Raw genomic sequence first — 14780 nt, forward strand, 5'->3', positions numbered from 1 at the left:
AAGGCCAGCCCCAGTGTAGTCTTTTCTGCTGCCGGCGCCCTGCTCCTGTGCTGAGGCCTGCTAGCTAGCTTTATACGTAAGCCCGAGCTTTCTGACCTTTCCCTGTGCCTGCGTCTTATCTGCGAGGCATCTGAAACCCAGCACCTAATACATTCCCCTTTCTTCTCCTCGAATGGGCACTGAACTGAACTGTTGTTTTCAGGGCAAACATTTCACCAGCTGAGCTATTTCTGCAACCCAATGCTTTGTCCTTATGTTTTTCTTTCCCTTTCTTAGTGTTCTCATTACAGTTGTGCTATGGAAACAGCGCTTCAGAATTCTTTCCTGCGTTCAGACCAGGGACTTGGCTTATAGGCATTTGGCTTCTCTTTCCCTTGGCTTCTCATTTTCTCTTGAGTTGGGCATCAGCAAAAGCCCTTCCTTGCTCCAGAAGCAGACTGGGTCTCCAGAGGAGCGCTGCTCCTAATGACCTTCAGGTTCTTGGGGCGTTTGCTCTTATTCTCCTGATTCGGCCTGAGACAGCTGTATAATTACTGTTGCAGGCAGTTCAGTTTATTTTAGAGAACAAAGAACATGGCACATTAGAGTGTTTGTAATGCTGTTGCCCCTCCCCCACAGCTAGCGGAACAAGGAAGTAATGGTGTTAGGTCTATGGATTCCATATTAGTCAGGCATAATTTTGAGTAAAACAACACAGGTATTTAAGTTCTCATTTGTGGGCAAATTTGTTTCCCAGAGATTATGTGGTGATATCTGGAGAGGTTTTTCTTTTTGTAATGCTGATCAGAACTTGGGGTTGTGCTAGCAGAACCTAAATGGGTATAGACCGCGACTGCTCCTACACATCCAGTATGCACAGCGCACCCCCTCCCACGTACACACAAAGACATATCTAGCTCCAGTTGTTGAAGGCACCACTGTAGAAAAACTTTCCTTTACACTGAACTGTGAATTTTTCTTCTTGGGCTGAATAGAATAAACAGCTATAGGCAATGTACAAAGCAACACAGGTCTGTGTGTAACGACCAAAGGCTTCCCATTTGAAGGTGTGACGTGGGGCTGGGGAGATACGGTGCTTGCTGCACGAGCCTCAGTGTTCTTGTAAGAAGCCAGGTGTGGCAGTGCGAGATCCAGTCCTAATCCTCGATCTGGGATGCAGACGGATCTTAAAGTTTACTGCCTTGCTGGTCTTGCTGAGTCAGTGAGCTCCAGGTTCAGTGAGAGAGCTTGTCCCAAAAATACGGTAGAGATCAACTAAAGAAGACACATGATGCCAGTTTCTGGTCTCCATGTGTACTGACATGGAACATGTGTATACACACAGACACACAAATGTACACACACATGTGCATGTACACACATATACAAAACCTTCGAGGTTTTAAATTTTTTATTGGAAATATGCTAGGACATTTCATCCTCGAACGTTTCTGCTTCAGTTTACGATGATAAAATCGTTCCACTGTCTTCAGTTTTATTCATGTGTATGAGGGTTTTGTCTGCATGTATGTCTGTCCGCCGTGTGTATGGCTTGTGCCTAGGGAAGCCAGAGGAGAGCAGCTGATCCCCTTAAGCTGGAGTTACAGAAAGTTAGGAGCTGCCTGTCACGTGGGTATTGGAAATTGAGCCTGGGTTCTCTGAGAGAGTGTTCTTAACTATGGAGCTATTCTCTGGACCCTAAAATACATAGTTTTAAAATTTTAGTAGAGCTGTTAATTGTATGCTAAGGTTTGCTCTTTTATCCTTAGGGAGGAAATTAAGGTTTTCTATTTGCTACTCTATCAGACTTAGTTCTCGAAATTCTCTTAAAGCCTGTTTAGAACGTGCCATTCAGTGTCTTGCCTCCCTGTGTATGAAAGCAAAAGCTTTTGCTAAGGCTTCCTGCTACAAAGGCTCCTCTTTGCATTTGACCCCTTTGTTCTGGGCATTGACATTGGGGCCTTCAGTAAGCCCTGGATTCTGAGAATTGAGTGTACAAAACCCCCAGATTGATGGTGTTCCTGGTTACTGATCACACAGGTAGAGAATTGCTGCCTCACTGGGATGGTTAGGTTTGGCCAGATGGACCAACCTTACACCACATCAGTTTCAGATGGGAAAGTTTTCCTTCTCACCTGCTGAGTCCACATCTCAGTGTCACTTTGCAGCTTCATCAGTGACTCCTGGCATGTGTTGAGGCCTTCTCCACAGCAGGATGCTGCTTATGAGAATGCCTGATTCCTCACACTGTGAATACGAGTGTCAGAGTAACATTTCCTTCTCTGGAGTCTAAGTCATTACATTTTCTTTCTCAGGCATGTTGGTATAAAAGAGAACAGGAAAAGAAAATTGATTTCCCTTTGAAAGCAAGTCACGCAGCTATAGCAGCTCACCTGTGGCTTCCTGTTGCATGTGGGGCTGCAGCTGTTTTTCTGGCACTAAGGCCTTCTAATTCAGACTATTCATTTTTATTTTTTGAGACAGGGTCTCTAGTCCCTGCTGTTCTGGAGTTTGCTGTGTAGACTGGCTGGCCTCAAACTCAAGAGATCTGCCTGCCTACTGCCTCCCAAGTGCAGGGATTAAAGACACGTGCCACCATACCTAGCTCCCTTTGTTTTTAAATGAGAATGCTAAAACAGTTTCTAACATTTATTTTTATTACACTTAATTATGTTTATTATTTTTTTATTTTTATTTTCATTGGTGTTTTGCCTTCATGTCTGTGTGAGAGTGTCAGATCTTGGAGTTACAGACAGTGTGAGCCGCCATGTGGGTCTTGGGATTTGAACCTGGGGTCCTCTTAAAGAACAGTCAGTGTGCTTAAACACAGAGCCATCTCTCCAGTCTCCTATATTTATTTATGTATAGGTGTGTGTGTGTGTGTGTGTGTGTGTGTGTGTGTTGGTGTTGGCACGTGCATGCATGTGTGTGCGCTCATATGAATGCACAGAGGCGTCAGATAGCCTGGAGCAGGAATTATAAGCATCCTGAAGTGGGTGCTGTGACCAAACTTAGGTTCTCTAGAAGAACAGTATACACTTTTAATTGCTGAACCATCTCTCCTGTTGTTGCTCTCACACTCCATCCCTCCCACCATCGTGGCTAGCCTGAAACTCACTATATAGACAAACTTTAAAGAGATCTGCCTACCTCTGCCTCTCAAGTGCCAGGATTTAGAGCCATCATCAGGCTTGGCCTGGTATTCAACAACTTATGATGGAAAATAATCCTCACTGCCAGATAACATTGCTGGTTTTCAAAGGTTTTCTTTTTGTTTTTGTTTTTTAATTTTAATAGTCTGCAACAGCACCAGGTTTTCATTGCTCACTACATGAGATAACCTGGAATTTTGAGGCACATAATTTAAAGCAGGATAGCTTTGTGGTTAAGAGATGGACTCTGGCCAGGCATGATGGTGTACACCTTTAATCCCAGCACTTTGGATGCAGAGACGAGTGGATCTCTGTTCAAGGCTAGCCTGGTCTACATATGGTGACCCTTTCTGGAAAACAGACAAACAGAGGTAGGTGAGAGAAGGGATGGGAGTCAGGGGAGATGGGCGCTGCTGGTGGTGATTTAACCGTCTGGAAGAGCAGTTATAACCATGTACAAGGTCCTGGGTTTAATCTCAGCATCACAAGTGGGTTGTAGATGTAAGAAACATCATGTGTGTGATTTTAGTCATCTTGCTTAGCCCCTTTTTGTGCCTGCTTTGGCTGTTGTGGCATTTCTATAACAGTAACACCTATTGAATTTTATAAGGCTATAGATGTTACCACGGCATGGTTTGGTTTAGTTTACACATATTTTTCCTGCATAGTTGCTATTTATGTCTGTTTCCTCTCAGATGTATCTTGGTTCCAGTGGACTGGGGGAAGGACAGTTGATATCCTTCCTTTAACCTTTGGTGTTGATCAGAAAACTCCTAAGAAAGAATTGAGAAAATCTTTGGTGAACCTTGGGGTCACTGCTGTGGGCAGTGTACAGTCTGTGCTTGGTATGTACACCCCCTCAGCATGAGAGATGAGTGTTCTGTGAAGTTGATGATCTGTCAAATTTTTCACTTACTTTCTTGATGGTCTCCTTTGGTTTCATGCTTTACTAATGTAAAATCTAAGTTTCTTTTTTTAAAAAAAGATTTGTTTGTTTTTAATTTTATGTGTATGGATATTCTATCTGTGTGTCTGTCTGTCTACCATATAGTCCTGTGGGTGCTAGGATGAATTCCATTGTTCTTCATCTCTGAGCTATCTCTCCAAACCACCAAACCTAAGTTTCTCTCTTGAGTGCAGACACTTGTCTGTCTAGATCCTTACATGTGCGTCCTGTCTCCTCACCATGCTCAGGATGAACCCCAGGTCTACCACTGAGCTCCCAGATCTCAGACAATGGTGGCTTCATCTGCCAGTTGTTCAGGCCACATTCCTCAGCATTGTTGGTGACATCATTGTCACCGAAGTGACATCAGTTTGCTTTTATCTTAAAAACACCTAGAAAGCTGGACCTAGTAGTACAGATCTAATCCCATCTAGGAAGTCGAGGTAGAAGAGCTTAACCTAGGGCCTGGGCATCTCAGAGCCCTTTCAGAAAAACAGGAGAAGAGCACTTGAATTGTTGTTTTGTGGTAGATTGCTCATATATCATGTGCAGTGCCCCGAGTTCAGTCTCCAGAACTACAAAGATAAATACACAAAATTCTAGAAACAGATTTGAAAGTCCATAGAAATCAGACATTTTCCATTGTCTACCTCCACCATCTTGGCTATTTTAGCCTTAATCAGCCCTTGTGCTTCAAGTTTTCCTTTTTTATGGGGAGGTGATTTTTTTTTTTTTTTTTGAGGGAGGTCTTGGTGGCAGGCATGAGAGACTGGCTGCAAAGTTACAGAGATCTGCCTGCCTCTCATGTGCTTGGATTAAAGGTGTGTGCCACCACATCTGACAGGATCTTTTTTAAAAACCTAAGTATTTCATTACTATATTTGTATGCCTTCCCCTCAGCAGAGGGTTTTAGATCACAGAGAAGCTGGAGTTCCGGGAAGTTGTGAGACATGTCATGTGGGTGCTGGAAACTTAGCTCTGCTTGTTTGGAAGAGCAGCGAGCACTCTGGCTGTGACCAATGTGATCATTATTTCTTTCCTATCATATCCTTATGGGAATGCCAAGAAGAGTCAGTTCACGCCCTTGAATGACAGCCAACACTTTTACAAGGCCTCCAAAGTCTCTAATGTCTGCCAGGTCCAGCTTTCTCTGCCCCTGCCCCGAACTCTTGGAACTTCTTTTTAGCCCCTCGTTGTCTCTTGTCCTTCCAGTCTGCCTGGCCTCTTGGATTCTGACCGTGTCTGGACCAACTGATTGTGAGCACTTGCCCTTGCCTCAGAGTCCGTCGTCCTGGCCCTGTGGCTTCTTCCCTCACTATCTCATTGGAGTGTCTCAGGAGGTCATCCCAGATAGAAACGTGTCTTCATTTGCAGCCGTCCTGGTCCTCGTTGTCTTCCCACTTGAGATTGTTGAATGTGAGCATATTTGTGGTCTTCCACTTCCTGGAACATAACTTCTACCAGGGGAGAGATGCTTGTGTTTGCTGTTTCCCAGCCTCTAGAGTAGTAGGAGCAAAGGGCACACACTAGACATGTGTTCAGCCAGTTGATAGCACTTGTGATTCTGAGATGTGTTCTTCACTAGATTTTGTTTTTAATGCAGGATATACTCTGCCTGCTTCATTTGAGCAGTCGAGTTCACACGCATTGAGTATCTGCAGCATTTCTGCTAGAGACAAACACTGCTTTAAACATTCATTTATTTATTTTTGGAGGGAGAGACAGTTTGTGAGTTAGAGCTGTGTGAATTAGCAGCCCAGAGCCATGTAGGAAAAAGGGGCTCCTGTGGAAACTGTGAGCCCTGGCAGTGCCAGAGAGGCCTGGCAGTGCCGGCTGGACTCTGCTCAGCTGCAGCTGCTTCAGATCCTGCCTTTGCACTTGTTGGCAGTATGGCATTGTAGAAATGATCTCTGCTTTATTGTCTATAAAGTAGATAGGACAACTGGTCTGATACAGTTTCCTGAGCCTTTGGAAGAGTCTGATGGGGGAGGGGTATGCTTCGTGACACTCCTGTGTGTTTTCTGCTCGTAAGACGCTCCTAGTAGGGTGGTAGTGACATATCTCTTCAGTGCCATATGATTCCTCTCCGGGTTCCTGTTTTTAGATGTCACATATTGTTGTATTTACTGTCATGATTTCTGTGTTACATGTAAAGGAACGTTACCTATTACCCCCGCTGAGCTAGTTGAGAGGCAAATGCACCTAGCCATTGGATTGATTGTAGTTTCCTCACAGTTGATTGTATTGCTAATTGCTGTGTGTATGTATGCATTAGTAAGATAGAAATATATTTGTGTTCTTTGTGTGTGCACACAGGATTTTTTTATGCGCGTGGATTTTTTCTTGGAATTTTGTAAAAGCATTTGTTTTCATTGTAAATAGAGCATATAATTTTATAGTGAGTAGTAAAGTTTGAATTTATCTTTATCATCTCTGAGAATTGAAGTAACATTGTTTGTTAATTCAGTGTTTTTGGAGAAACTATCTTTAGACAAACAAAAAAAGATATGGGTGTTTTGCTAGGAGATGTGTGTGCACAGCAGTTCTGTACCTTGTCCCCGTGGAGGCCAGAAGAGCAGGAGAGAGACAATCAGGTCACTTAGGGTTAGGAGCTACCTTATGGGTGCTGAGGAGCGAGTCCGTGTCCTCTGGAAGAACAGCCCCAGTTAGTACTTTTAGATGGTTTATTTTAAGTGTGTATGTATGCCTGTGGTGGTGGTGGTGGTTCTATGCACACGCTGTTTCGGTTGCCCAAGAGGCCAGAAGACGCTACCACATCCCTGGAGCGGGGGCCTGAGTGGTTGTGAGCCACTTGGTGTGGATGCTGGGAACCTCTGGTCTTGTCAAGCAGGGAGCACTCTTAACCACTGGGCCTCTCCCTTTCCAGGCCACTGGAACAATTATTGCACTAATCAGGAAAACATTGTTTTTCTTAAACTTCAAAAGCGTTCTGCCTTACATGGTAGAATCCAAGCTGAGATCTTCTCTGTAGATGTCAAGTAGGCTTTGGGATGGTTTCAACGTCAGAGGAACGCTTTGACTGCTGGGTTTAGCTGATAGACTTCTTCCTTTTTTAAATTTTGTTTTGCTCTATTTTATTATTTTGTATGCATGGGCGTTTTGCCTGTGTTTGAGTGTCTGTGCACCACATGCTTGCCGTGCTCCAGCGGCTAGAAGAGTGCCTTGGATTCCCTGGGGACTGGACTAGTGCTACACGAGTGCTGGCGATTAGCTTGCAGTCCTCTAGAAGAGCAACTAGTGTTCTTAATCCATTGTCCCTGTTCTTGTATGATTGCCTTGCTTGGTGAGGAGCGAGGCCACAGATTTCTTTATATACTTTCACCTGGTAATGCCATCGGCCTTGTGCATAGAAGGCGATTCATCCCGTCAAAACTTTTATGAGCACTAGGATGGGTTTCCCCTCTTTTGAAATATGCTAAAAATTGAATTTCTACATGAAAAGCTTTCTATCTGGAAAGAAGTAATCAGGTTTGTGTTCCATACTTTAAGCCTTCTGCATTTAGTGCTATTGCTAGGCCAATGCTATTGCACAGTCATTTCTTGGAGATGGTTAACATTTTCATTTTCCTGAATTAATTCCTGGGGATATTTGATGTGATGATAGAGAGGGCTTTTCTGGTATAACAGATTAGATCTGTGGGCTTTGGAGCGGAGAGTGTGATCATTTTTATGCTTTTGGCATGACTGGAGAAATTCGCTCTGCATCTGAAGCAGTAACTGCAGACTGCTTTATCTGTCGTAGGCTAAGTAAACAGGACCAATCTTTTGTTTGTTTGCATTTGTTGTTTCCTATCTGGCCCTGGAAGCACAGGAAGCAGATGGCTCTTAGTCTGATCACTTGCCTCCCTTTGTTGCAGCTGCTGGTGGAGGGCAGGGATCTGAGCTCGCCGAATATTTTTAGTCCCAAGCACCTGGCACCTAGACAATATTTAGTAACAATTGTTTCTCAAATGAGATGAGATTTTAGGGAAGATGACAGATGATTGTGGGAAATAAATGAACGACTATTAGGATTTCTAACACTGACCTGTAAAGCCTCTTTCCCGTGGCAGAAAAGTTTCAGGAATTATTCTGGGTTGGAGTTTAAGATTCATTCTTTTCATTGTAGACTCTCAACATAAGGCTTGTGGTTAGTTTTGGAGAACTTCATTCAGGAGACTGTTAATAGTGGGAATTTGGAAAAGTGTGAAAACCACCTAATAAATAAATAATCTCCTAAAAACTGGAGATTGATGTTAGGTTTTTTTCAACAGGCACAACAAAGCTTTTATCTCTTTAATATTAAATAGAGCTTTGGAAATTTAGAGAGTTAGGCAGTCTTGAGATGCAGTGCACTGAGTCCTGCAACATTTCTCACAGCTGTGCAAATTGGTTTTTTGGTTTTTTTTTGTTTTTTGTTTTTTCTACACAGAATTAATTTGTACTACAGGTTCCTTCCTTTTAAATTTACAGGGTTGAAGTTAATTTTGTACAATTACTCATGAGGGCATACTTTCCTTTTTCCTTAAAAAGGTCAAACCAGTGAGTGTCTAGGAAGTTTAATGTGCACTCACCATTCAGCAGTTCTTATTTTTAAGTTAGGCAGCAAATTCCACACTGTGAGGTGGCAATGCTCAGGTCTGTGTGAAATTGTACATCACCGGTCTGGCCTTTTCACTGTGGCATCTGAGATATTTTTGTATTGGAAGCAAGAATAGTTGTTTTGTTTTCTTTTTTAAAAAAGAATGGCAGCTCACAACTACCTATAACTCCAGTTCCAAGAGACTCAATAGCCTCTTCTGATCTCTGTGGGTTCCTTTGTGCAAGTGGTGTATATAAACTCATGGAGGCACACATATGCACATAAAAGCAAATGCACTAAATGAATAAAGGGTTCATGTGTTTATTTTAGATGTAACAGTATTTTCCTTCATGTGTGTATACACACCTTATGCAGTCAGTGCCTTCAGAGACCAGAAGGGAGCACTGGGTCCACTGGAACTGGAGTTCCAGGAAACGGTACAGCTTACAGAGGAAGCTGCTTTGCAGTGCTCAGAACTAGGAACCTAGCACCTGCCCGCTGGCAAAGCAGCAAGCGCTCCTAACCGTGAGCCCTCTCTCCAGCTCTGAGGTTTTTTTGTTTTTTTTTTTTTTAAAACGCAGAATGTTATTTTAGGAAGAAAATAAGAGGAAACTTTTAAGCATCAAAGAAAAGCCAATTTGACACCTTCCCTTCTTTCTCTCTCTCTTAGAATATTTGAAACGTTGGGGTTGTTGGAGTGGTTGGATTTTCCCTGGAATTGAGTGAGAAATTCAGAAGACTGAAGCCCAGGCTCACTGTCTACCTTTCACGGAGGCCTAGCCGTGAGAGGACAGAAGAAGGCACGTGGAGAATCATGACAGCTGACAAAGATAAAGACAAAGACAAAGAGAAGGACCGGGACCGGGATCGGGACCGAGAAAGAGATAAAAGAGACAAAGCAAGAGAGAGCGAGAATGCCAGGCCTCGCAGGAGCTGTACCTTGGAGGGAGGAGCCAAAAACTATGCTGAGAGCGATCACAGCGAGGACGAAGACAACGACAACAACAGCGCCACCACGGAGGAGTCCAACAAGAAGAGCAGAAAGAAACCTCCGAAAAAAAAGTCCCGCTACGAGAGGACAGACACTGGTGAGATAACTTCTTACATCACCGAGGACGACGTTGTCTACAGACCGGGAGGTAAGAGCAGCAGGTGGTGTCTGCTTGGGAGAGACGTGGTCTCTCCCCCACATGTAGGAGACTCCTGTAGCTGTTAGAGGAGACCTGGAGTCCAGAAGAGCAGACAGTAGCGGAGGTAGCAAAATTAAGTCTGTGAACTTGGAGCCCCTTTCCGAGGCAGAGCAAGACTTAGCACTCCTGGGTAAACAAGCCTTTACGAAAGTAGTGCTCTTTAGCTTTGCAGTCAGGGGCAGCAGACGATAGCAACTGAGCTGTGTGTATTCTGTATTCTTTTCAGTAGATATTTTCTGGACATTCAGTGTACTAGACCAGGACAGGAAGTTCATAGGAAGTCTAATCAACACACCGGAGTTTCACCCAGTCTGGAGTTTCCCCAACAGCGGAGTTAAAGGATGTCATTAACCTAGCATAGTCATTTCACTGCGAAGAATTCAGCTTCTGAATTTGTTTGTAGAAAGCTCCACATTTTGGGGGAGCCATGTAGGAGTTTATTTTGATTTTTCAGAAAATAATCAGCGTTAGACAAACTCCTGTTTACAACTATAATTTTCTTGGTTGACAGTTGAGAAGAAAGGTGTGTGACATGAAATTGTCAATGATGGGGTGTTTGAGGGGACTTGAAGGGAGCTCATGAGGGTTCCAGTGCTGTGCATGCTTCTCTTTGATTCAGACTCAGCAGCAGGCCACCAGGATGTCAGCCGCCCTGTCTTCCAGACCATTATGGCTTTGCTTGCCCATTTAACAGGGCTTTTTTGTTGTTTGTTTTGGTTTATTTTTTGTTTGTTTGTTTGTTTGTTTATTTATTTATGTTGCTGTTGTTGCTTTGCTTTGGTTTTGGCTTAAGATAGAGGGTCTGATAAGCATGGGCAGACCTGGAAAGCACTCTGTCACCTAGCCCTGTAGGGTTAGACCTGTGATCTCTTGTCCTCTCCTCCTGAAAACAGGGACTGTAGACGAACATCACAGCACTAGTTGCCCATTCTGTTGTAATCACGAGAAAGGAAAAGCGTGTGTTGTGTTGTTTAGAGTAGATTACAACTTCAAAGGGAAGTTGTACTTGTTTTCCTTCTCCTGATACATAACATGGATGGATTGTTGGATTCATTGTCCGCTGCAATATACAGTGTCAAATACCAGCTCTGCTCATCGTATGTACGATGGAAATTGTGTCACTAGGGACATTCCAGTAAGTTAGGAGTCAGGTGCTTACAGGAGATACTGCGCAGACTGTCCCTTCACGAGAGATGGATAATTAGTTAACTCTGAGAAATCTTACAGCAGGACAGACATTTAACAATACTTGCTGCAGCCTCTGCTGTGACAATCTTTGCTGCTGACTCTAGAAGGAAACAAATTTCTTCAAGGAAACAGTGCCCCCTTTACAGCTTGTCAGGAAGTTCTCCTTGATATTCTCAAAGAAAAGTGGGAGGAGATGGTTCAGGGCTTAATTACAGAATAGCTGGCTCTTACATATAAAGTCCTTGGGATGTGTTGTGCATACCCTCTCCCCAAGTGCCTACATCTGTGGATACCAAGTCACTTTTTTGTAGAGTGCTGAGGATCAAACATAGTGACACACACTAAGCAAGGTTCTACTGCTGATCTGTATCCCAGCCCCTCCAGGCTCTTGTATACACTGCAGTTATAGATAGATTAAGATTCTTAGGACAATGGAAATGCTGTTCTTGTGGCTGTGTTGGCAGTGTCTGACCTCACAGATAGTACCTTCTATTTATGGTTTCCTCCTTCTGTCCGTCCTCCCTCCATCCCTTCCTTTCTTCCTCCCTCCTTCCCTCCCTCCCTTCTTCCCATCCATCCAGTCTGCCCCTCTTTACCCCACCCCTACCCACAAACAGTGTTTCTCTGTGTAGTTCTTTCTGGCTATCCTGCAACTGCAGAACAGTGTAGCCTTGAACTCAAGAGATCTGCCTGCTTCTGCCTCCTAAGCGCTGGAACCATGCCTGTTCCTAGTTGGATCTGTGGTTGGATTCACAGATGCAGAGCCAGCTGACAAACAGAGCTGACTAGAGTACCCAAACTGTAGGGAGTCGCTATGATCTGAGCTCTGCTGGGCACCGTGAGCATTTGACCTTTTGTAAAGTGCTTGCCACTGAATGGTCCGGGAAGCTTAGATTTCAAGGTAGATAAATTTCCCAAGCGATTTCTAAATGGAGGTTTGCTAAATACTGCCCATTCTTCAGGTTCATGTCAACTGAGAAGTCAAGAGTAGGGTTCTGACCAGATTCCCATATGGACTTTCACATCCTGCCCCCATCTCTGCCCCTGCCTTTCCTTCCTGGTGTCTCTGTTCTCTGTTGCCTTTGTAGTGGGGACTGAACTTGGGGTCCTTTACTCGACCACTGAGATACAGTCTAAGCTCTTTTAAAAAAAAAGTTATAGTTTCAAATCAGGGTCCTACTGAGTTCCCTCAGCAAGACTTGAACTTGTGACTCCTGCTTCAGTCTCCTGAGCAGCTGGGTCCTAGGCCTGCGCTAATGTGCACATCTGCCTTTGTTTTTCCTTTCTTACTTTTGAAGACAGTCTCCTGTAGTTCAGGCTGGGGTTGAATCATTTCTGGGCAGTTGAAGATGACTCTTGATCCTCCTGCCTCCACTTCCCAACACTGGAAGTACAGGCATGGTGCATGGCTTCTTAGCTGACTCTCAGACACCTAGTGGTTTTAGAGAACATCACAGAGGACTTCTTCAGGGGATTGGGAGGTTTTGGACAGATCTTTAAATTGGCTGCAATATGTGGAAATTTTGAATTTTTAAGTATTTCCTAAAGTATTATTAAGAATGAGCCCTTGGCTGAGAGTTTGTGATACATGTGTTTAACCTCAGTACTCAGGCAGAGGCAGGTGGATCTCTTTGAGTTGGAGCCAGCCAGAACTACATAGCAAGAACCTGTCTCAAAAAAATACAACCAGACAACCAACCAGACAAACAGATAAGCCAGCCCTGCAGTAGTCCTTTGAGGAGAGGCTGTTGTGTTCCTTACCCCAGGAGGCCAGTTCTCTCTCTATTAGGTTATTTATTAGGAGCAAATTGGTATCAGAATTTAAGATTTAAGTTTGTTCATTGTCCCACATGGAGGTTTTGTTGCCTCTTCATTGCTGGGGCAGTGTTCTGCCCTTAGGAGCTCAGCACATCCCTGCTAACTCCTGCTACCTTCTGTCCCGAGGACACCGCAGCACCAGCTCAGTGCCATTGGTTTCCATTCCCAACCCTGCTACATTTTCTTAACAGATGTTATCATTTCTGTGTGTCTGTGTTTATATCTACATCACACCTTTTAAATTTTTCTTTTACTTATATTTGAGAATTGAGATGTGATAGTTTCTTTTGATGTACATGGATTTAAACTGGGAATAATCCAAATGAGGCAAAATTTTGAAGACTGGGTGTCCATTTGAATTAAGTGAGAACATACATAGTGGTTAAAAACATAACAACTTTAAGAAGTTGAGTAAATACATACGTTTTATAATGTATGACTCCTTTTAATATGACATTTCAAAAGAGGCCCCAGTAATCCCTGAAGTCAGGAGATTGGTAGGGTCCGGGCTATGGTGCGTGAGTTAGCTTGATAGGAGCCCAAGGGCTCTGACCATGCTTTGTTTTGTTGGTGGTGCTTTTATGTAAGTGTGGCCATTCTCTCAAGTTTACCATCCTCGTCCTTTCCTGTGTATAGTTGGTACTTGAGTGTAACTCCCACCCCCACGACCTTGAACTGCTCCTGGGATTGCAAGTGTGCACCACCTTGCCTGCTGGGGACCTTGCCTTCTTGAGGAAGCGCAGGAAAGCAATGAAGCAGTGGTAGTTTATAGGGCTTTGGTAGCACAGCACTGCAGGCCGAGTGGGTTAAATGTCAGCAAGTGTCTGTCAAATCCCTCCCTTTTATCAAGACCCAGGCACACTGAGGCTAAAACCCCAAGACTGGTAACTGTCAGGGCCATGTTCCCCTGAAGGAACTAGGGAGAAACTTCTAAGCCTCAATCCCAACTTCTGTGATGTGACAGCATAAATCTAGTCTTCACTTGTCTATTCTTCTTGTCTGCTTGTTTTGCCCTGTGTCCAAGTCCCTCCCTCTTTTGAAGACACCAGGCTACCCTACATCATCTAAACGCATCATATCTGCAACTACCCTGTTCCTAAACCCACCCTGTATGGTACTGTGGGTCATGTTTGTAGGGTTGGGTAGGCAGGAAGAACTTTGTGCCTAGGGAGACTGTGTTTGAGTGATCCAGGCTGGGCATCTATTTCAGCTGTGTTTTAGAACTGCTGGGGAAATTTTGTTGGGGTGTTTTTTGAAATGTATTGTTATTAGAGGAGGCACATATGTCATAGCATGTGTATGGACAGATTGGAGGACAACTTTTGGGAAACAGTTCTTTCCCATCGTGGGTCCCAGAGATCTAGTTTTCAGGCTTGTCCTGTAGGAGCTCTGCTGTGTGGCTATCCTACTGGCCCTATTCATATTTTTTAATCACACTATAATGTACTTTTAGTTGTAGATCATATTAATTAACTTTTATTTCTTCTGGTTCTCCTGAAATTTCTTGATCCCAGAGGAAGGATTGCCTTTTAGTATATATTAGGAAGTTACTTGAACTCTGTGTGTGTTAAAGAACACTTCTCATCATATAAAATAACTTTTATCTATGACGGTAGATGAAATGAGAAAAACTGTAATTCTAAAGTTATTAAAATAATAAGGAGAAAATGCCAGAAAGTTTGAGACTGGCTATGTCTTTGGTTTCATGAAGGAAAGATCGCTGAGTCCGATGACTGTCTCAGGTGCTTTTGCTAAAGTGCTGACCAGAAATGCAGACTCTCAGGTTCCAACACTGATGGACTGAATCAGTGTTTTATTTAACATTCTCTGGTGATTTAAATTCATGTTAAGTTTTTAACATCACTTATCTGGCTAGTGCTTTGCAGCTGTACTTTAATCAATGTGCAAGTAGAAGATGAGTTATT

General features: G+C 43.6%; 1 protein-coding gene across 15 annotated transcripts in view; it reads left to right on the forward strand.

Annotated features, from left to right (window-relative positions):
* Rere (arginine glutamic acid dipeptide (RE) repeats) overlaps positions 1–14780 on the forward strand; it is a 340456-nt gene that overhangs the window by 115356 nt on the left and 210320 nt on the right. For all 15 annotated transcript variants that reach the window (XM_006539136.4, XM_006539139.3, XM_030253746.1 and 12 more), the window contains one exon: positions 9330–9798. In XM_006539136.4, the coding sequence (XP_006539199.1) occupies positions 9474–9798 (325 nt within the window). In that variant the 5' untranslated portion in view covers positions 9330–9473. Of the gene's footprint in view, positions 1–9329; positions 9799–14780 lie in introns of those variants that run through there.

The sequence above is a fragment of the Mus musculus genome, chromosome 4 (assembly GCF_000001635.26).
Source record: "Mus musculus strain C57BL/6J chromosome 4, GRCm38.p6 C57BL/6J".
NCBI lineage: Eukaryota > Metazoa > Chordata > Mammalia > Rodentia > Muridae > Mus > Mus musculus.